We start from the raw sequence: 22978 nt of genomic DNA on the forward strand, positions 1-22978 counted from the left end.
CAAATGTACATTGACTGATTTGTACATCGACACATACATTTGACAAATGTATGTGCCAAACCCATGCACAGGTTATAGAAGATTATCAACACACCAGAAAGTTCCCTTATGGTCCTCCCTCTCAGAGGCAACCTGTTGTAATTTTTTCCACCATACAACACATTAGTTTTGCTTATTTTAGAACTTTATATAAGTGACCTTATAAGTATGTGTTCTTTTGTGGAAGACTTCTTTCACTCAGCTTTCAGTTTTTGAAATTTCATCCATGTTGTGGTTATCAGTAGTTTGTTCCTTTCTATTGCTGTGTAGGATTCGTTTGAATGAATATTCTGCAGTTATTTACCTATTGATGGACACCTGGGCTGTTTCCAGTTTTCTGCTATTACAAATAAAACTATCATAAACGTTATTGTAGAAATCTTGTGGATGTATGTTTTCATTTTTTCCTTCTTGAGTGTTATTGATTATGTATTAATGCTTTTTGATGATTTCTAGAATAAGATATGCTATATATAAAAAGTGATACATATCATTTTGATCAAGCATTGAGTATTTAAAGATGTCCCATTAGATCATCATTATCATATTGCCAGGTTAAGGTTCAGCTGAACAAATGTGTACTAACTACCTACTTTGTGGAAAGCACTGAGGCAAGACTACAGAGTTAGAGAATTTGAATTCTGTTCTAAAAGCATAAAGTCTGGGGTGAGGGTGTGTGTGGCAGATATAATGATAGGAAAATGTATTTAGTGCTTCCTGCATATGAGGCACTATTTTAAATGCTTTTACTCATTTAATCCTCATAACAACCTACTAGAGTAGTGTTGTTTTATAGATGAGGAAATTGAAACAAAGAGGTCCTAAAGCTAGTAAATGGTAAAGCTGGGATTCAAATCATGGAGTTTTGGTCAGAGTCCGAGTCTTAACCACTGTGCTGTATTGTCTCTGTAGTTGTTCTAAGGCATAAACAATTCAGTTAGTTGTTACATCAGCAAGTAAGTAACTAATGGTGAGTCAGAATGCAGTATGTGCTCCAGTAGTGGTCCTGGTAAAGTGCTTAGGCCATTAAGAAGGGTTGTTTCTGATGGGTGAGATCTGAGGTTTCCTGGAAGAGCAGAAACTTGAGCTCACTTTTGAAGGATGTCTGAGTTTCCATGCACAGGGAAAGTTTGGGTGATAGTACAGAGGCACACAAGGATGCATTTGTTCAGGGAACAGGAAGTTACCTGTTAGAACTCAAGTTTTTGTTACATGAAGGGGTGGTTTTACGGAGAAATGGGTCTTGGGAAGTGGGAACCTTGAGTATAAGCTAAGGATTTTGAACTTTATATTTAGTGGGAGTTCAGTTTAGGAATTGGAATGAAATGATCTGAATTATGTTTTAGGAAGACAATCCTGGTGACCATGTGGCAGGGGCAGATGGGTAGATAAGAGATTTGAGGCAAGAGAACAGAAGGCTGCTACAGATATCCAGCTGGTAGAGGATAAAGGTCTGAACAACAACACTGTTGGGGAAATAAAAAGGAGGAATGCAAACAAGGTAAAGTGGGGGAGACAGAAAGGAGCTAAAAGTAACTCTGTGTTCATTTATTTTCGTTTATACATTTCTCCTTCTCTAACCCCCATCAGCTTTTTAAAAAATGAGTTATAAATCAGTGAATGTTTTTGGTACCAGAAACCTGACAATAGTTGGAGCCAATGGGAGTTTAGTTTTTCACAGAGCAGAAGGGCTAGAGACAGGCAGTCATTAAGGACCCTTCTCCGTTTGGCTTCTTGTCCCCCCCTCCTTTACCTTCTCATCCTCCCCACTGCCTTTCACCCTCACAGTTACAAGTTTGGCCTCCAGGAATTGCATCTCCATTGTTGACAGGACAAAAGGCATATTCCTTTTTATCAGGAAAATAATATCTCTCCTAGAAGGTTCCATCCGTTTTATTTTTGGCCACACCATGCAGCTTGTGGGATCTTAGTTCCCCGACCAGGGATTGAACCCGGGCCCCAACACTGAAAGCACGGAGTCCTAACCCCTGGACCGCCAGGGAATTCCCAAAGGTTCCATCCTTTAGATTCCCACTTATAGTGTACATTATTGGCTGAACTTAGGCACATGGCCCACTCCTTGCTGAAACAGAGTGTGGAAAAAGCTAATTAAAAAAAATCCTTTAATTGAAATGTAATATATCACAATGTAATAATGTATACAGAAAAGTATCATGTATTCCTTATACAGTTTACTGAATTTTCACAAACCAAACACAACTTTGTAACCAGCAGCCAAAATCAAGAAACAGAAATTACCAGCACCCCAGAAGCCCTTGTGCTCCCCTCTGCTCTCTGCTCTCACCTCCCCCCACCAGGGGTAACCACTATCCTGACTTCTAACTCTATAGATTAATTTTGCCTGTTTCTGACTTTATGTAAATGGAATCAAAAGTGGTTATTCTTTTGTGTCTGGCTTCTTTTGCTTAATACTCTGTTAGTGTTAGTGAGATTCATCTATATTCTTGCTTGTGGCTGTAAATCTTTAATTCTCATTGCTGTCTAGTATTCCGTTAGTGAGCGGATGACAGTTGACTTATCCCATCTGTTATTGATAGGCATCAGCAGTGGTTTCAGGTTTGGTGCTATTATAAACAATGCCGCTATAAACTTTCTAGTGTATATCTTTTGTTGAACATATTTATACATTTCTATTGTGTATATACTTAGTAGTGAAATTGCTGGTCTGGAGAGTACGTGTGTGTTTAGTTTTAGTAAATACTGGTAGTTTTCTGAAATGGAGTGCTCCACATCCTCACCAATACTTGGAATTTTCCATAGTTTTAATTTTAGCTATCCTGGTAGATATGTGGTAGTATCTCATTATGGTTTTTATTTGTATTTGAGAAGGTGAATGTTTTAACCTGGCTGTATTGTCACCCTGCACGAAACTGGCATCTGGTGGAAAGGAAGAAGGGAGGATTGGATATCAGGTGATAGATAGTATTGATTGTTCAGCTCAAACCAGTCATGATGCTAAGAGCTTCACATGTATTAATGTAGTACTCCTCACAAGCGCCCTACGAGGTGAGTGCTGTTGTTTCCCCCAATTAACTTACGAAGAAACAGAGGCACAGAGGGACTATGTAACTTGCCCAAGGTCATATTGCCGGTAAACCGTGGTAGGAAGACTTGAGCCCAAGAAGCCTGGCTGCAGAGCCTGTGCTCTTAGCTGCTGCATCTTATAGCCAGAAGAGTCTGCCACATAAGCTTGCGTATAACATTTTTATTTGTATTTGTCTTTTGTTTTGTTTTAGTCTTCATTCTCTAATAATAATGATAATTGTTAATGTTTATTGAGTATTTGCTGCATTGTAAGCAATTTGCATGTACATATTAACTCATTCAGTCCTTGTGGCATCCATATGAGGTGGGTGGTATTATTATTACCATCATTATTATTTTTATCACCCCCACTTTAGAGAGGGGGAAACAAGACTAGTGAGGTTGAGTAACTTGGTCGGTGTCACGGACATCGTGGTGGAGCTGGGATTTAAACTTAGGCAGCCTTACTCAGCAGCCCACAGGCTGAATCACAACACTCAAACTCCCAAGCAGAGTAGATGTGACAGTTACTCAGTTTATGAGCTTCTGCAAATACATGTCTTTGAAATTGTTCATTACCTCCTGGCTCACCCTAAAATAACTGTTTCTAGTGTTATTCAAACTTACCTCACTTGTTTCTCCTAAGGCAATTTACAAGGAGATTGTCTGTAAGAGCTGAAAAGCACTTTTTTCATGGGTCAGAAGTGGATGGTAATGGAATAGCGGTAAAGTGGTTCTTCAAGTTTTTGAGCATGAGGGTCCCTCCTCTCCCTTAAGACTTTCTCTACCCCATCCCAGTATAAAGGTAAAACTTGCACATTATGAAAGAAAAGTTTTGGAAAGTACAGGAAAATAGAAAAATGAAAATAAAAATCACCTAAAGTCTTACCACCCAGACCCACTCACTGTTAACTTTTGGTGTTTGTTCTTTAACAACTTGATTCTAAGGGTGTTTGTGTAAACATGCATACAAATTCAAAAGTATATGTAACTACGTGAAATCAAAATGAGTTCACAGTGCATGTGTTATTTTATAACCTGAGTTTTCCCATTAATAGTATGTCTTGAACCTCGTTACATACATTGTGGTTTATATAATGTATCCTCTAGTTGTGAACATTTGGGTTGTTAACCACTTTTTACTGTTATGAACGTCCTGTGATAAATCTGTGCGTATGCAGGGGGTGGGCCCCTCTTACTCCCACCTTGCCAAATACTATTATTAAATCTCTAAAATCTATGAGTAAAGTATTCCTGGTCTGATTTTTTTTTTCTTGTATATTAAAGAGAATCTTTTTGTTTTCCTGTAATCTTTGCCTATACATGACCTCAGTCTCCCCTGAGCATTTCATTCCTGGCATCTTTGAGATCTTGCAGTGACCCTATTGCACTAATGAGAATGAGTTTCTAGGAAACACCTGAAGTACTGACTGCTGTCACGTGAACAAAAAAATGCAGCTTACAATAATGCAGGTTATTGAATTATATTATTTTCCATTGCTATTGTTCAAAATAATGCATCATTATTAATATTAATATTCTAATTAAGAGAACAGCTCTTGCTTATCACTGTTTCTAACATCAGACTTACTGATCCGTGTAGAGGGACTCTAGCTCAGACTTTTTAATGGTCCTCCATGATTTTTTAATGCTTATTTTTATTGCCGGTAGACAGTGATAAGTAGAGCAGAGTTGGATATCCCTAGTCAGCTCTGCCTGGCATTCTGTTATTGAGCAAAATGGGTTCACTAAACATACCCTCTGCCCGAGAAGAGTGATGAGGAATCTGCACAGGCCTTCATGCAGACTCCAGATGCAGCCACACACTTCACACTTCACAGTACATACCCACATTTTAGGCACTGGGTGTATACTGGTGGTATAGATGACCACTGCCTCCAAGGGTCCTACAGTTTAGTGGACAGATCTCACAACACACCTGTGAGGTCGGCTGGGAAAGTATGGCTTCCTTCTTTTTACAGATGTGCAAACTGAAGGGAAGTGACTTAGTGAAGGTCATTCCACTGCTCGGTGACAGACCTGGGACCTACACCCCAGTCCTCTGACTCTAGGTCCAGCACCTTTTCACAAATAAACAGGTGTCTCCTGTTTTTCAGAAAACAGTGTATTGTGTAAAATGTCAGGAATGTAAATTAAATGTGTTAGCTTTCTATAGATTATTGCTGGTGATTAGGGAATTATAGAAGTCTAAATATGTATTTTAACCCACATGTTCTGATGCGTTTTGGTTGCAGTCAGGTGACATGCAGTCTTTTGCACAGAAGCTCCAACTCCGGGTGCCTTCCGTGGAGTCTTTGTTTCGGAGTCCAATGAAGGAATCTCTATTCCGATCTTCCTCTAAAGAGTCTTTGGTACGAACGTCTTCTAGAGAGTCCCTGAATCGACTTGACCTGGACTCTTCTGCTGCCACCTTTGATCCACCCTCTGATATGGAGAGTGAGACCGAAGATTCACTAGGGAATTTAGACAGTCTCAGCAAAGAACATTTGATCCAGTGGTTGCGAAGAATGGAACGAAGGTTGAATGGCTACAAAGGAAAATGTTCTGAGGTAGGAGCATGACTTTTTTGTTGGTATGAAAAGTTCCTCCTCGTATTCTCTAATTCATATTACTCTCTGGCCTTTATGCCTGTTGTTGGCTGAACTGTCGATTCCCTGGCTACGCTGGATACTGATGGTGGATAGTTTGTGGCAGTATCTAATTAAAGACCTTCAGTGGTACTGAGGCCCTTTGACAATACTCTTAGTAAAATTTTGGAGCAGATTGTTGCCCATTGCCTTTTGATTCTCACATGCTGTGCCCCTCTCTCCAGGGTTGCTTGGACACCCAGCTCAGAGTTCATTGTCTTTCCTCCTCACATCCCTTCCCTTGTTCATCTTCTAAGTGTTGTGGCTCCAAAATGACCTCTTCTGCCAACCAGATTCCATTATTTCTGACCCTAGTTATGTGCACATTTGGTGCATTCTCATTGGACCTACATTTACAATTTGCCTCAAGTGAATCTTTTAACTGCTTCACCCCTTGATAATGTTTGGTCTAAGAGAGGAAGGAAGTGGTGCTGCTCCTTCACTCCTTTCGTTCCTTTAGGAACATGGCGCCTTCCCTTTGGGCTGATTGTATTAGTTGCCCTCGCTGTCCTGTGCAGTTAAAACGTTCTTCCTCCGGAAAGCCTTTCTGGACAAAGTTGCCCGTGGCTTCCTTTTTAAAAAAAAAAAACAAAAAACCCCCAAAACCCCATGGGCTTCTCTGGTGGCGCAGTGGTTAACAATCTGCCTGCCAGTGCAGGGGATGCTTGTTCGAGCCCTGGTCCAGGAAGATCCCACGTGCCACGGAGCAGCTGGGCCCATGCGCCACAGCTACTGAGCCTGCGCTCTAGAGCCTGCGAACCACAACTACTGAGCTCGCGTGTTACAACTACTGAAGCCCGCGCACTGAGAGCCTGTGCTCCGCAACAAGAGAAGCCACCGCAATGAGAAGCCCGCGCACCACAATGATGAGTAGCCCCCACTCGCTGCAACTAGAGAAAGCCTGGGCACAGCAACGAAGACCCAACAGCCAGAAATAAATAAAAAATAAATAAAATTTTAAAAAGACCCCATAATGTTTTATTGTCTTAATGCTGATAAATCAGCATTGTAGTTAATTTTAATTAATGAATAATAAAGTTCAAGGTTAGAGTATAAAGTTAGCTATTACTTCTATTTCCAGTTTGGCTGTAATATGGGTAGTTTTACCCTGCAGCCAAAAACAACAAAAAAAACTCCTAGATGAAATATCTTTTTCTTTTTTTTTTTTTTAGCAAGGAATCTCTTCTTTTTTTTTTTTTAATATTTATTTATTTATTTATTTATGACTGTGTTGGGTCTTCGTTTCTGTGCGAGGGCTTTCTCTAGTTGCGGCAAGTGGGGGCCACTCTTCATCGCGGTGCGCAGGCCTCTCACTATCACGGCCTCTCTTGTTGCGGAGAACAGGCTCCAGACGCCCAGGCTCAGTAATTGTGGCTCACGGGCCTAGTTGCTCCACGACATGTGGGAACCTCCCAGACCAGGGCTCGAACCCGTGTCCCCTGCATTGGCAGGCAGATTCTCAACCACTGCGCCACCAGGGAAGCCCAAAATATCTTTTTAAAAGTACAAAGTGCTCCCCTCTCTGTCTTCTCTGCACTGGGACCAGCTCTCCTGCCGTGGCCTCTCATCCTCTGAAAACGTACTCTTGTGCCAAGTTCGTCTCCACCCGCTCCTTGATCAAGAGAACCTCTCCACTACTGAGCTGATCACTGTCTACAGCGATGCTGAAACAGCAGGAGACACTGACAGATGAGAGCCACAGCAGCTTGGCAGCCCCGAGTCCCCTGACCACCTCACTTATTTCTAGCCGCACCTTCCAAACCAGTGCCATTTCAAGGGACATTGACACTGAAACCAAGTTCATTGGAGCTGGGGCTGCCACAGTAGGGGTGGCTGGCTCTGGGGCTGGGATTGGGACTGTGTTTGGGAGCCTCATCGTTGGTTATGCCAGGAACCCTTCTCTGAAGCAACAGCTTTTCTTCTGCGCCATTCTGGGCTTCTGCACTCTCGGAAGCCATGGGGTTCTTTTGCCTAATGTTGGCCTTTCTCATCCTTTTCGCCATGTGAAGGAGCCGTCTCCACCTCCCATAGTTCTTTCTCCTTTATCTCGTCTGCCCTGTATGTTCCTTTTCCTGTACCTCCCCAGGCAGCCTGGGGAAAGTGATTGGCTCAGTGTTTGACAGAGGGAAGACAAATGAATACTGTATTAATAAGAAAAAAAAAAGTACAAAGTGCTGACAAAATAGGAAGGAATTACTAGGTTGAAATCTGTTGGCTAGCTGGAACCCAGAGATGTACACAGGGCATTAAGGCCACGTATCTCATAAGGCACATGTGGAATCAGGCAACTTTTTTCTTTAAATTTTAAAAAAAAATTTTATTTTTTATTTCTATCAAAGTTAATAATGGTCCTGAATTTTTTTGTTTAGATTTGTTATTTTCACTAACCCATGACTTTTAAGTTTGAAGCTTGGGCAGCCCATATAGTTAGTATTTAAATGTACAAGACACTGTGCATTTTATGTTTATGGTGTCATTTAATTTTGCACCATCTCTGTGAAGTAGATATTTATTAGCTCTGTTTTGCAGAGTAGAGATTAAAGACTCATAGAGAGTTACTCATAGAGATTAAGTAACTTGCTTATAGTCACACAGGTAGCAGTTGACAGACTCTGCATGGATTCTAGGTCTTCCTGGTTGTTTCCGCTCTTCTGTACTACCTCAGGTAAAGCTGTGAGGCTTTTTAGGGATGAAAAGAGCCCATCATCTTTGTCTCCACCTTTCCTTGCTACTGTAGGTACCTAGGATGGTAGTGCTGTAAGTGCCATCTGATTGTTGTGTTACTCTTCCACTCCCACTCCTCCCCCCACCCCTCACCCCGACGTTGAGTACCGGTTTCCTAACTGGTCTTAAGTAATAAGAAGGGGAGGATCCTGGTTTAAGGCCGAATTTTGTTTTTTTACATCCTTATCCCTATCACTGGACTCGCCTTCCATTGCTGCCTGCCTCTTGACTCAAGACATCAGTAGACACATTCGAGGGCACACAGCAGCCTTCCAAGGAAAATGGCAAGGCCAGAATTGGGAGTGCTTTCTCCTGAAGCTGCAACCTGTCTCTTCAGAGCCCACTAGCACCTCTAAAGTGGGTCCAAATAATGCGGTGGAGCCATGTGCTTAGCCTTCCGATGAGAAATGCTATATAATTTATAGGTTTAAAGGTTTATTACTCTGTAATTTCATCAAGTTTTGCTAGAATGTTTAAATATCATTTTTAGGTTAAATGGTTAAATATCTCTTTAGGACCTGACATAGCAGTTTTCCTCTGTGGTTGTGAGTTGCTTCCCTTCAGATTTTCATAGAGCCGCAGTCACAGGTCCTACACCAGAGGAACTTTTAGAGATCAGTTACATGGTCTGTTACGGCCCAAAGCAAAAAATCAGCTGAGGAGCTAGTCAAAACACACATTGTTGTCTCTCCGCCCTCCCTCTGCTTCTCATTCAGTTAGTTTGGGGTGGGGCCCAAGAATTTCTGTTTCTAGCAGGCTCCCAGGTGATGCTTTTGCTAATGGTATTGATCTGTGACCACAGTTTGAGTAGCCTTTAAGGAAGTTGTCTCTAATCCCCACCTATAAATTAGGTACTGAAATTTAAAGAGGTGTGTGTGTAAGGTGAAATCAAATGGAGATTTAATATCTTTCTTTATAGAGTCATTACATTTTATTTTTTAGAAATATATTTCCTATGTTATTTAGTTTCAACTGCATATACATCTAATTGGGTTGAATTGTCTATAAAAGGATTGCTTTGATTTATTTTCTGACTTTCATAATGAGATGTTTTAGCAGAGTTTAGAATAATTAATTGCATTTATGTAGGAATGACTGATGTTATTAGTGACTTTTTCTTTATTTTAGCTTGTTACAGCTTATCAGACTCTTCAGAGAGAGAAGAAAAAGCTACAAGTAAGTGATTTGTTGTCTGTTATATTGATTCATATATAATTTTAAAAATAGAAGGGATCTTTTAATAAGATAGTTCTAACGCTCACTTTTAATAATTCTTCATATGACCAAAGTATTTAAGCTGTTTTCCCATTGGGGATTTTGATAAAGAGAATGAGTGAGAAATCTCAGATATTTAACCTCTGGTAGGGATGGGCTTCCTTGAGTTCTGGATCCCTGCAGTGTGTAAGAGGTTTGGATTTAAGGCATGTTTGCCTCTTTCAAGCATCTTTCCTCGTGTGCCAGTGTGCAGGCTGCATCTTTGTTTTAGTGGAAAAGAGATGTACAACTTCGAAGCTTTCCCTTCTACTTTTTAAAAACCTGCAGAGATCTCTGTTTCTTATTATATCAGGGTCCAAAAATACGCATCCTCTCTACTTCCTGAGGCTGCTGCTTGTAAAGCCCTTGGTTAAGTGTGTGGAGAGAAGAAGCTATTATAGCTCTTCTGGTGACTCACCTCCACACCTCTATGTCATCCTGTTCATGACTGGAAATTTCCCAACAGGCATCTCAGGTGATAATTCACATGTCAGAGCTAAGGGGAAATACCCACTCCAGTTCACATGGTGCTGTGTTATTTATAAAATGCAGATAGTCTTATTTTTTACAATAAAAGTCATTTAAAACAGTTTAGCGTCTTGTCCCATTTAGAGACAGTAATTATATAACCAGAAAGTTATTTGTAAAGTGAGATTTGGTAAAATTAATTTCCCCGTGTACATTATTTTAAAATACCGAATCTGCCATAAATATTAGTCTCCTTTGAGTGCAACACTAAATTTTCTGGCTTTGGTCTGGAATATAATCAACTGAGAATGATAACACCAGTTACTTATTGCTGATTCAGTGTTCTAATGGTCCATAACAAGTGTGAAAATTAGATTATTACAAATAAAGTTTTTAGTTTAATATTTTCTTAAACATGTGGTCTATAGAAATTGGGTGTAGTTCCCATTTAATCCATTGTACTATTAATATTCCATAAATTCATTCTCAAAAGGTCATTTTATTCCTAAATTCTTTGAGTACCTTGCTTGTGTTCCTATGAATTGTCTTACAGATTTTTATTTCGAGATGTACATAATTCTACCACTAGGTGGCAGTAGAGAGTTTTGGTTGCATAGTTGCAAAAGTAAAGGGTGTTGGAGATAAAATTCAATGATTTGTGATCTTTTAAACTTGCTTTTCACTACTATGTCATGTGGGTGTTTGAACCAGCTTCTTTTTCCTTTTAAATTAAAGGGTATATTAAGTCAGAGTCAGGATAAAGCACTTCGGAGGATTGGAGAGTTAAGAGAGGTAAGTTGTGACTAGTACTTTGAGAAGAGTAACTCAATCTCTCATATTTATCAGAACTATTGTATGTATTCGGATAGTTTCATATCTACTACATTAGTTACAGTGAAAATTAACCAGTCTAAGCTACAAGAACAGGGATCAATTCTTATAGTTTTTATTTGTGTGGTTTCCCTAACATCTGTTGGTGGAATTACAGGCAGACCTAGTTTTTTTTTTTAACATCTTTATTGGTGTATAATTGCTTTACAGTGTTGTGTTAGTTTCTGCTGTATAACAAAGTGAATCAGCTACATGCATACGTATATCCCCATATCTCCTCCCTCTTGCATCTCCCTCCCACCCTCCTTATCCCACCCCTCTAGGTGGTCGCAAAGCACCGAGCTGATCTCCCTGTGCCATGCAACTGCTTCCCACTAGCTATCTATTTTACATTTACACATAGTGTATATATGTCGATGCTACTCTCTTACTTCGTCCCAGCTTACCCTTCCCCCTCCTCCTGTCCTCAAGTCCATTCTCTACGTCTGTGTCTTTATTCCTGTCCTGCCCCTAGGTTCATCAGAATCTTTTTTTTTTTTTAGATTCCATATATATGCTAGCATACGGTATTTGTTTTTCTCTTTCTGACTTACTTCACTCTGTATGACAGACTCTAGGTCCATCCACCTCACTACAAATAACTCAATTTTGTTTCTTTTTATGGCTGAGTAATATTCCATTGTGTGTATATATATATATATATATATATATATATATGCCACCTCTTCTTTATCCATTCATCTCTTTTTTTTTTTTAAAATTTATTTGTTTATTTATTTATTTTTGGCTGTGTTGGGTCTTCGTTTCTGTGCGAGGGCTTTCTCTAGTTGCAGCAAGCGGGGGCCACTCTTCATTGCGGTGCACGGGCCTCTCACTATCGCGGCCTCTCTTGTTGCAGAGCACAGGCTCCAGACACGCGGGCTCAGTAATTGTGGCTCACAGGCCCAGCTGCTCCGCGGCATGTGGGATCTTCCCAGACCAGGGCTCGAACCCGTGTCCCCTGCATTGGCAGGCAGACTCTCAACCACTGCGCCACCAGGGAAGCCCCTCCATTCATCTCTTGATGGACACTTAGGTTGCTTCCATGTCCTGGCTATTGTAAATAGTGCTGCAGTGAACATTGTGGTACATGATTCTTTTTGAATTATGGTTTTCTCAGGGTATATGCCCAGTAGTGGGATTGCTGGGTCGTATGGTAGTTCTATTTTTAGTTTTTTAAGGAACCTCCATACTGTCCTCCATAGTGGCTGTACCAGTTTACATTCCCACTAACAGTGCAAGAGGGTTCCCTTTTCTCCACACCCTCTCCAGCATTTATTGTTTGTAGATTTTTTGATGATGGCCATTCTGACCGGTGTGAGGTGATACCTCATTGTAGTTTTAATTTGCATTCCTCTAATGATTAGTGATGTTGAGCATCTTTTCACGTGTTTGTTGGCAATCTGTATATCTTCCTTGGAGAAATGTCTATTTAGGTCTTCTTCGCATTTTTGGATTGGGTTGTTTGTTTTTTTTGATATTGAGCTGCATGAGCTGCTTGTAAATTTTGGAGATTAATCCTTTGTCAGTTGCTTCATTTGCAAATATTTTCTCCCATTCTGAGGGTTGTCTTTTCATCTTGTTTATGGTTTCCTTTGCTGTGCAAAAGCTTTTTAAGTTTCATTAGGTCCCATTTTTTTATTTTTGTTTTTATTTCCATTTCTCTAGGAGGTGGGTCAAAAAGGATTTTGCTGTGATTTATGTCAGAGTGTTCTGCCTGTGTTTTCCTCTAAGAGTTTTATAGTGTCTGGCCTTACATTTAGGTCTTTAATCCATTTTGAGTTTATTTTTGTGTTTGCTGTTAGGAAGTGTTCTAATTTCATTCTTTTACATGTAGCTTTTACATGTCCAGTTTTCCCAGCACCACTTATTGAAGAGGCTGACTTTTCTCCATTGTATACTCTTGCCTCCTTTATCAAAGATAAGGTGACCGTATATGTGTGGGTTTATCTCTGGGCTTTCTATCCTATTCCATTGATCTATATTTCTGTTTTTGTGCCAGTACCATACTGTCTTGATTACTGTAGATTTGTAGTATAGTCTGAAGTCAGGGAGCCTGATTCCTCCAGCTCTGTTTTTCTTTCTCAAGATTGCTTTCTCTATTCGGGGTCTTTTATGGTTCCATACAAATTGTGAAATGTTTTGTTCTAGTTCTGTAAAAAATGCCATTGGTAGTTTGATAGGGATTGCATTGAATCTGTAGATTGCTTTGGGTAGTATAGTCATTTTCACAATGTTGATTCTTCCAATCCAAGAACATGGCATATCTCTCCATCTGTTTGTATCATCTTTAATTTCTTTCATCAGTGTCTTATAGTTTTCTGCATACAGGTCTTTTGTCTCCCTAGGTAGGTTTATTCCTAGGTATTTTATTCTTTTTGTTGCAGTGGTAAATGGGAGTGTTTCCTTAATTTCTCTTTCAGATTTTTCATCATTAGTGTATAGGAACGTAAGAGATTTCTGTGCATTAATTTGTATCCTGCTACTCTACCAAATTCACTGATTAGCTCTAGTAGTTCTCTCGTAGCATCTTTAGGATTCCCTATGTGTAGTATCATGTCATCTGCAAACAGTGACAGTTTTACTTCTTTTCCGATTTGGATTCCTTTTATTTCTTTTTCTTCTCTGATTGCTGTGGCTAAAACGTCCAAAACTATGTTGAATAATAGCAGTGAGAGTGGGCAGCCTTGTCTTGTTCCTGATCTTAGAGGAAATGGTTTCAGTTTTTCACCATTGAGAACGATGTTGGCTGTGGGTTTGTCATGTATGGCCTTTATTATGTGGAGGTAGGTTACCTCTGTGCCTACTTTCTGGAGAGTTTTTATCATAAATGGGTGTTGAATTTTGTCAAAAGCTTTTTCTGCATCTATTGAGATTATCATATGGTTTTTATCCTTGAATGTGTTAATATGGTGTATCGCATTCATTGATTTGCATGTATTGAGGAATCCTTACATTCCTGGGATAAACCCCACTTGATCATGGTGTATGATCCTTTTAATGTGTTGTTGGATTCTGTTTGCTAGTATTTTGTTGAGGATTTTTGCATCTGTGTTCATCAGAGATATTGGCCTGTAGTTTTCTTTTTTTGTGACATCTTTGTCTGGTTTTGGTATCAAGGTGATGGCAGCCTCATAGAATGAGTTTTGGAGTGTTCCTCCCTCTGCTATATTTTGGAAGAGTTTGAGAAGGATAGGTATTAGCTCTTCTCTAAATGTTTGATAGAATTCTCCTGTGAAGCCATCTGGTCCTGGGGTTTGTTTGTTGGAAGATTTTTCATCACAGTCTCAATTTCACTGCTTGTGATTGGTCTGTTTATATTTTCTACTTCTTCCTGGTTCAGTCTTGGAAGGTTGTGCTTTTCTAAGAATTTGTCCATTTCTTCCAGGTTGTCCATTTTATTGGCGTATAGTTGCTTGTAGTAATCTCTCATGATCCTTCGTATTTCTGCAGTGTCAGTTGTTACTTCTCCTTTTTCGTTTCTAATTCTGTTGATTTGAGTCTTCTCCCTTTTTTTCTTGATGAGTCTGCCTAATGGTTTATCAATTTTGTTTATCTTCTCAAAGAACCAACTTTTAGTTTTCTTGATCTTTGCTATTGTTTCTTTCATTTCTTTATCATTTATTTCTAATCTGATCTTTATGATTTCTTTCCTTCTGCTAACTTCGGGGGTTTTTTTTGTTCTTCTTTCTCTGATTGCTTTAGGTGGTTTATTTGAGACTTTTCTTGTTTCTTTAAGTAGGATTGTATTGCTATAAACTTCCCTCTTAGAACTGCTTTTGCTGCATCCCATAGTTTTTGGGTCGTTGTGTTTTCATTGTCATTTGTTTCTAGGTATTTTTTGATTTTCTCTTTGGTTTCTTCAGTGATCTCTTGCTTATCTAGTAGCATATTGTTTAGCCTCCACGTGTTCGTATTTTTTACAGTTTTTTTCCTGTAATTGAGTCTAGTCTCATAGTGTTGTGGTCGGAAAAGATACTTGATATGATTTCAGTTTTCTTAAATTTACCGAGGCTTGATTTGTGACCCAGGATACGGTTTATCCTGGAGAATGTTCCATGAGCACTTGAGAAGAAAGTGTATTCTACTGTTTTCAGATGGAATGTCCTATAAATATCAGTTAAGTCCATCGTGTTTAATGTGTCATTGAAAGCTTGTGTTTCCTTATTTATTTTCATTTTGGATGATCTGTCCATTGGTGAAAGTGAGGTGTTAAAGTTCCCTACTATGGTTGTGTTACTGCCGATTTCCCCTTGTATGGCTGTTAGCATTTGCCTTATGTATTGAGGTGCTCCTATGCTGGGTGCATAAATATTTATAATTGTTATATCTTCTTCTTGGATTGATCCCTTGATCATTATGTAGTGTTCTTCTTTGTCTCTTGCAACAGTCTTTATTTTAAAGTCTATTTTGTCTGATATGAGAATTGCTACTCCATCTTTCTTTTGATTTCCATTTGCATGGAATATCTTTTTCCGTCCTCTCACTTTCAGTCTGTATGTGTCCCTAGGCCTGAAGTGGATCTCTTGTAGACAGCATATATATGGGTCTTGTTTTTGTATCCATCCAGCCAGTCTGTGTCTTTTGGTTGGAGCATTTAATCCATTTACATTTAAGGTAGTTATCGATATGTATGTTCCTATTACCATTTTCTTAATTGTTTTGGGTTGTTCTTTATGGGTCTTTTCCTTCTCTTATGTTTCCTGCCTAGAGAATTTCCTTTAGTGTTTATTGTAAAGCTGGCTTGGTGGTGCTGAATTCTCTTAACTTATGCTTATCTGTAAAGGCTTTAATTTCTCTGTCAAATCTGAATGAGATCCTTGCTGGGTAGAGTAATCTTGGTTGTAGGTTTTTCCCTTTCATCACTTTAAATATGTCCTGCCACTCCCTTCTGGCTTGCAGAGTTTCTGCTGAAAGATCAGCTGTTAACCTTATGGGGATTCCCTTGTATGTTATTTGTTGCTTTTCCCTTGCTGCTTTCAATATTTTTTCTTTGTATTTAATTTTTGATAGTTTGATTAATATGTGTCTCAGCATGTTTCTCTTTGAGTTTATCCTGTATGGTACTCTCTGTGCTTCCTGGACTTGATTGACTATTTCATTTCCCATGTTAGGGAAGTTTTCAACTATAATGTCTTCAAATATTTTCTCAGACACTTTCTTTTTCTCTTCTTCTTCTGGGACCCCTGTAATTCGAATGTTGGTGCGTTTAATGTTGTCCCAGAGTCTCTGAGACTGTCCTCAATTCTTTTCATTCTTTTTTCTTTATTCTGTTCCCTGGCGGTTATTTCCACAATTTTATCTTCCAGCTCACTTATCCATTCTTCTGCCTCAGTTATTCTGTTACTGATTCCTTCTAGAGTATTTATTTGTTTATTTATTTATTTATTTATTTATTTTTGGCTGTGTTGGGTCTTCGTTTCTGTGCGAGGGCTTTCTCTAGTTGTGGCAAGTGGGGGCCACTCTTCATCGCAGTGCGCGGGCCTCTCACTGTCGCGGCTTCTCTTGTTGCAGAGCACAGGCTCCAGATGCGCAGGCTCAGTAGCTGTGCCTCACGGGCCTTGTTGCTCCGCGGCATGTGGGATCTTCCCAGACCAGGGCTCGAACCCATGTCCCCTGCATTAGCAGGCAGATTCTCAACCACTGCACCACCAGGGAAGCCCCTAGAGTATTTTTAATTTCAGTAATTGTGTTGTTCATCACTGTTTGTTTGCGCTTTAGTTCGTCTAGATCCTTGTTAAATGTTTCTTGTATTTTCTCCATTCTGTTTCCAATATTTTGGATCATCTTTACTATCATTAATTACTCTGAATTCTTTTTCATGCAGGTTGCCTTTTTCGTCTTCATTTATTTGGTCTTGTAGGTTTTTACCTTGCTCCTTTGTCTCTAACAACTTTTTTTGTTTTTTTTTTTTTTTTTTTTGATGGCTGGTGCTGTATTCCTGTCTTACTGGTTGTTTGGCCTGAGACATCCAGCACTGGAGTTTGCAGGCAGTTGGATAGAGCTGGGTCTTGGTGCTGAGATGAGGACCTCTGGGAGGCCTCACTCCGATTGATATTCCCTGGGGTCTGAGGTTCTCTGTTAGTCCAGGGGTTTGGACTCAGACCTCCCACCATAGGAGCTGGGGCCGACCTCCAGCCTGGGAACCAAGATCCCACAAGCTTCGTGGCATGGTAAAAAAAAAAAAAAAAAAAAAAAGAAAGAAAGAAAAAAAGGAGCAGTATAATATCAAAGAATAGAAGACAGAATAAAATTAGAAAGATAAAAAATATAAGAGGAAAAATAAAACTATACTTGAAACAACTGCAACAAGGTAAAGTAAAACCACAACAGAACAAAGAAAAAAAACGGGGGGTGGTGACAAGCCAAAAGGAGAGATCACCGGTCGCTGGGGGTTCCTCCTGTCCCCTTAGGTGTCCATGGTCCCCAACCGGTGCCTGGTCAGTGCCCCAGTTGTGAGGAGACGCGAATTCTGTGTCCTCCTAGTACGCCATCTTGAGTCCACCCCACCAGACCTAGTTTTATTGCACTTCACTTTATTACGCTTCAGAGATCCTGACTTTTTACAAATTGAAGGTTTGTGGCAACCTTGTGTTGTCAGATGATGATTAGTATCTTTTAGCGATAAAATATTTTTTAAATTAAGGTTAGTTAGTACATTTTTTAAAAAGCAGAATGCTGTTGCACACTTAGTAGATTATAGTGTAAACATAACTTTTATATGCACTGGGAAACCAAAAAATTTGTGTGACTTGCTTTATTGCAATACTTACTTTATTGTGTTGGTCTGGAACTGAATCCACAGTATTTCCAAGGTGTGCCTGTAATGATCCAAGAATGTCTTATTTAGCTATAGAGTATCATTCGCCTGCATAAACAGTCACTGACAACTTCTAAGGCTAACCTGTCCCTTCTGTTAGGTATTTCAGGATCTTTTTGTTTTTCCTAACCAACAATCTTTTTGGTGAAGTAAAATGAAAATTATGTTCATTGTAATTTGGGGGTGGTTAACAGACTCTTGCAGCTATAGTGGGGGTAGGGATAGAGGTGGTGAGAAATGGTCAGGTTGCTATCTACTTTGAGGGTTTGCTGATGATTGGACATGGGGGAAAAGAGAGGAGTCAAAATTGACCCCAAGAATTTGGGCTTGAGTGATGGCAAATGGTGGCATCGTTTGCTGAGACAGGGTATAGTGGGAGAAGATTAGGTTTGTTGGGAGAAAAATCAGGGTTTGATTTTGCCTGGCTTCAGAGTTTGGAAGTACTATCACATGGAAGAAGGATTAGATTTGTTCTTAGTGACCCCAAGGGTCTAATCAGAACTTCCTGAAAGTGGAAGGTAACCTCATATGGTAGGGTCTAGTTCTGGAGCTAGTGAAATCTCTATCATGGTGGTGTTGGACAGCTGGCTAGCTAGCCTGTGGGCTGTAGTCAGGATATAAGTTGACAGTTCTTAAGTTCTTTTATAACTGTGGTCTTTATTGTTTATGGAGTACTTATTGGTTGAATAGTCTAATGTAGCAGGAGGAGGGAGAAGGGGACATGATTAAAAGATGTTTCTGGGGAATTCCCTGGTGGTCTAGTGGTTAGGATTCAGCGCTCTCACTACCATGGCCTGGGTTCAGTTCCTGGTCGGGGAACTGAGATCCTGCAAGTCGTGAGGCAAGGCCAAAAAAAAAAAAAAAAAGATGCTTTTGTTGTATCCAAGGACTTCTTAACCTAAGATGAGGAGATGAAAACATTCAAAACCGGAAAATCATAATATAAATTGAGAAGTTTTTGTGGGCTGGTAGGGATGCCATGTAACAGAGTCTAGTATGGTAGAATGTAGGAAATTATTTGGAAGAAATGAATTTTAAAGAAAGTAAAGGACTGCATTGCTATTAAGGAGATGTGCAGCTGGTCCTTACTAAAGAATTGGCCTGTGCAGAGTCATGGGTGGGGGGACAGTGCTTTCCAGACTTTTGGATTTCAGAGACTGAGAAATTACCTTCCAGTTCCTTCCAGAAATGGGGGAAAGGAGACTTGTCATAGGACTACTTTTATTTTTTTCAAGTGAGGACATTGAGAATAAGGAACCAGATTCTTCTATTGTCATTATTTCACGCGAGAAAGTTTTTTTTTTAATAATAAAAAAAATTAGGAAGGACACAGTCTCAGAATAAAGTACAGTTGTTTAGATGAAAGAAATTTAGATCTAAGAAAAAACATGTCTTGACCTGAAGAACAGCATTTGGAGACTCCTACTGCCGGGGGAGGTCAAGCCAGGAGTCCGTAGTGAGAGGAACAGTAAATGTGCTGAGATCTTGGGACCATGTGGGTGTGGGGGAGAGTAGAGGACAGTTAGTACCTCAGTGTTTTGAGAATTAGTAAACTTGAAACAATTCAAGAAGAAGACGTTGCTTATAAGTCCTTGAAAGTAGTGTTTGAGGAAAGTTTTTAGCAAATGTGTGAGGGATGGATTAAATCAGAGGTAGACTTGAGGTAAGAATTCTCTCTAGAAGGCTACTGAAGGAAATTAATCATCAAGATTATTAGAGATTGGGATTATGGTTTTGGATGTGGAAAAAGGACCTAAACATTGTAGAGAAAGTAATGAAAGAATTTGGTTATGTGCAGAGGTCAACAAAAGATAAGTAAAATGTGACTTTGAATATTTTGAGCTTAGAGAATTAGAAAAGTAGGAATCCCAGAAAAATTGTGGGGTTTTGATGGGATATCCACTATGTTCCAGGTGTTAATCTGCACCATTCTAATGGAGCAAGTGTAAGGGAGAAGCCCTGAGGACACAGAACTGAGCCCAGAGGGATATTTGCTGAGAGAATCAGTGAAGGGCACAGTGGAAACTCTGAGAGACAGGAATATAGGTAGGAGCCCTGAAGCCGCAGAAAGCAGGTACCTCAGTTGAGGAGGTGATTATTAGTGACTGGTGTAGTGGAGAGGTAAAGACCATTGGATTTAGTTAGGGAGGCTCATTAATGACTTAAGGAAAGCAGCATGTCAGGAAGTTGAAATTTCACTGTTTGGTGATCAACTAGGTCAACCTTTTCATTTGAGGAGGCTTCTGATTTTGACTGTTGATCACTTTCATGTATTGGGAGGAGGAGGGTTCTATTGATTATCTATTTAGTATATAACAATTCCATTTTAGATCAAGTGAATATAAGATAGCGCAAGCAGTAAGATGTCTTAAAGTAGGATAAAATTTTACCTTTATCTTAAGTAACTAATTTTTTTAATCCTCTCTACATAATTATCGATTCAGCAGTGATTACAGATCTATAAGTATACTTTTTCTTCTTGGATTTTCATATTCTTTAAGGAACAGAATTATTTGTTGGGGTAAGTACTAATGTTTTAAATGCTGATTATTCTTTAATTATTGTTGCTCTTACCTTACCTTAAGACTAATGCAAATCTGGATTGATGAGTTTTTAAACTTTGAAAATTTCAGGTTTGTATTTTTTGTCTTATACTGAAAACTGCTTATGAATCCTTTACCTTTTAGGAGCTCCAAATGGACCAGCAAGCAAAAAAACATCTCCAAGAGGAGTTTGATGCATCTTTAGAGGAAAAAGATCAGTATATCAGTGTCCTTCAGACTCAGGTAAAAAAAGAAGTGTGGAATTTTTGGATAAAGAAAAATAAAGGGGTTTTGATGGGATATCTAATAGGTTCCAGATGTTTAAAAAATGGCCTTTTAAAACATTTATTTATTTATTTGGCTGCATCGAGTCTTAGTTGTGGCATGCGGGATCTTCATTGCAGCACGCAGGATCTTTCGTCGTGGCGTGCGAGCTTCTCTCTAGTTGTGGCTCGTTGGCTCCAGAGCGTGCGGGCTTAGTTGCCCTGCGGCATGTGGGATCTTAGTTCCCTTACCAGGGATCGAATCGAACCCGCATCCCCTGCATTGGAAGGCGGATTCTTAACCACTGGACCACCAGGACGTCCCAAAATGGCCGATTTTTAAAACTCTTTGCTTTTCCTCAATTAATTTTAAGGATAATTTTTTTTTTTTTTAAGAGCTAAGGGTCTGGCTTTTTTTTTTTGAATTTATTTATTTATGGCTGTGCTGGGTCTTCGTTTCTGTGCGAGGGTTTTCTCTAGTTGTGGCAAGTGGGGGCCACTCTTCATCGCGGTGCGCGGGCCTCTCACTATCGCGGCCTCTCTTGTTGCGGAGCACAGGCTCCAGACGCGCAGGCTCAGTAATTGTGGCTCACGGGCCTAGTTGCTCCGCGGCATGTGGGATCTTCCCAGACCAGGGCTCTAACCCGTGTCCCCTGCATTGGCAGGCAGATTCTCAACCACTGCGCCACCAGGGAAGCCCCTTAAGGATAATTTTTGATTTATTGTATCTTCTGGCTAAGCTATCATTGAAAATAGCAAATATCAAAATCAGCAGCATTAGGAGTAAATTTTTTATTTTGATTTCCCCCCCTCCCCATTATAGCAAAAAGGGTATCTTTTACTCTATTCTTTCTCTGTTTCAAGGAAAGCCCTACTGCCAAAGTTTCTCTTGGTTTTTTTCTAATGAAGGACATTTTTTTATTTTAGGTTTCTTTGCTGAAACAGCGGTTACGAAATGGCCCGATGAATGCTGATTTACCAAAACCACTCTCGCAGATGGAACCAGAGGCTGAAGGCGTCACTAAAGAGGACACAGATGGTGATGTAGAGCCAGTAGGTAAGCTTCAGCTTGTCAGAAGGTTACGTTAAAAACTAGAGGAGGATGGTGAGTGATTCTAGGGCAGGAAGTAGTAGACATGGACTGAGGTAGAAGTAAAGTGTCCCTGACCCTAATATTTCCAGAAAGATTCAACTGAGTCAATTTTAGAGATCTTATTGACGTAATTAGACCATTCATGAATCAGGCAGTACCCCTTCTAGCAGATAGAAGAGAGCTCGTGGGAGCTGTACAAAATGAAAGACTTTCACAGGCAGAAGGGAGTGGGACAAGGAAGTTATAGTAGCAAAAAGTGAATTGATTGTGACAAGGTCCCTTTCCTTTAGGGGATGCAGGGGTCTGTCAGGCATGTGACCTCCCTAGTGTTGACCAGGTGATTCCTGATAGACTGGTTTCAGATTCCATTTCTGGGAGAGGCTGAAACTGTAATTAAGTCTCAATTTGGTGATGTGGGGCTTAGCTTAAGCCTCCACTTTGGACCTGTTTTTAGCAGATGCAAGAGTTTTGATGGTTTTTTGGGCTCTTTGTTTATTGTTTTCCAGGAGAAAGTGAGTAATTGTTTTGACACTTGAAAGTCTGTGAGTAGCACCACATTTTCATTGTAATTGAAATTCATTATGTTATACTGTTTTACTGGTAGCAGTAGCTAGATTTCATACAAAAAGGTTAAGTCTGCTCAAGATTAAGGAATATGCTCTTTGTCACTATTTGTCTCTTTTAGTTTTTAAGTACTATTGCTTACGTATTTCTACATTCAAAGATGCCAATATTTGCCCTATTATTTGCTTTGTAATTGTAAAAGAAGGAATAGTTAAATTATGTTTTAAAATCCAATTGTAGCCCTCCCTACTCTTTGAGGCTTTGTGGTACCTATTTAGTAAACTTCCCACTTTTTATTTACTAGCTTTATCACAAAGAGATTTGTGATAAACTTTTGGTCCCGCCAGTGCTGGAGTAAGGTGCTGAGCAGCCATTTATCTGAGCAACCGACCTGTAAGGGCTCCTGAAACACCCCTGGGCTATGTCATAAGTGTAAGGAGATGGAGAAAGCTGTACTTGCCAGAACTCCTCTCTGGATGAGATTAGAATGCTTTGGAAGGAATACTTTAGTGATCCTGTGGGGATTGGCGCTAAGACATGGGAGGCACTTGTAAATAGCAAAAGATGGTCATCAAACTGTCTTTGAAGGAGGGTGGATTCAGTTAACGTTAGTTAACTCTTGAGTGTTTTGTGCCATTTGCGTTGGG

General features: G+C 39.8%; 1 protein-coding gene across 3 annotated transcripts in view; it reads left to right on the top strand.

Moving 5' to 3' along the window:
* Positions 1-22978, top strand: part of GOLGA4 (golgin A4) — a 112904-nt gene that overhangs the window by 33812 nt on the left and 56114 nt on the right. For all 3 annotated transcript variants that reach the window (XM_036869834.1, XM_036869835.1, XM_036869836.1), the window contains 5 exons: positions 5340-5654; positions 9585-9632; positions 10914-10970; positions 20556-20654; positions 21602-21731. In XM_036869834.1, coding sequence (XP_036725729.1) covers positions 5340-5654; positions 9585-9632; positions 10914-10970; positions 20556-20654; positions 21602-21731 — 649 coding nt within the window. The remainder of the gene's footprint in view (positions 1-5339; positions 5655-9584; positions 9633-10913; positions 10971-20555; positions 20655-21601; positions 21732-22978) is intronic.

The sequence above is a fragment of the Balaenoptera musculus genome, chromosome 11 (assembly GCF_009873245.2).
Source record: "Balaenoptera musculus isolate JJ_BM4_2016_0621 chromosome 11, mBalMus1.pri.v3, whole genome shotgun sequence".
Taxonomy (NCBI): domain Eukaryota; kingdom Metazoa; phylum Chordata; class Mammalia; order Artiodactyla; family Balaenopteridae; genus Balaenoptera; species Balaenoptera musculus.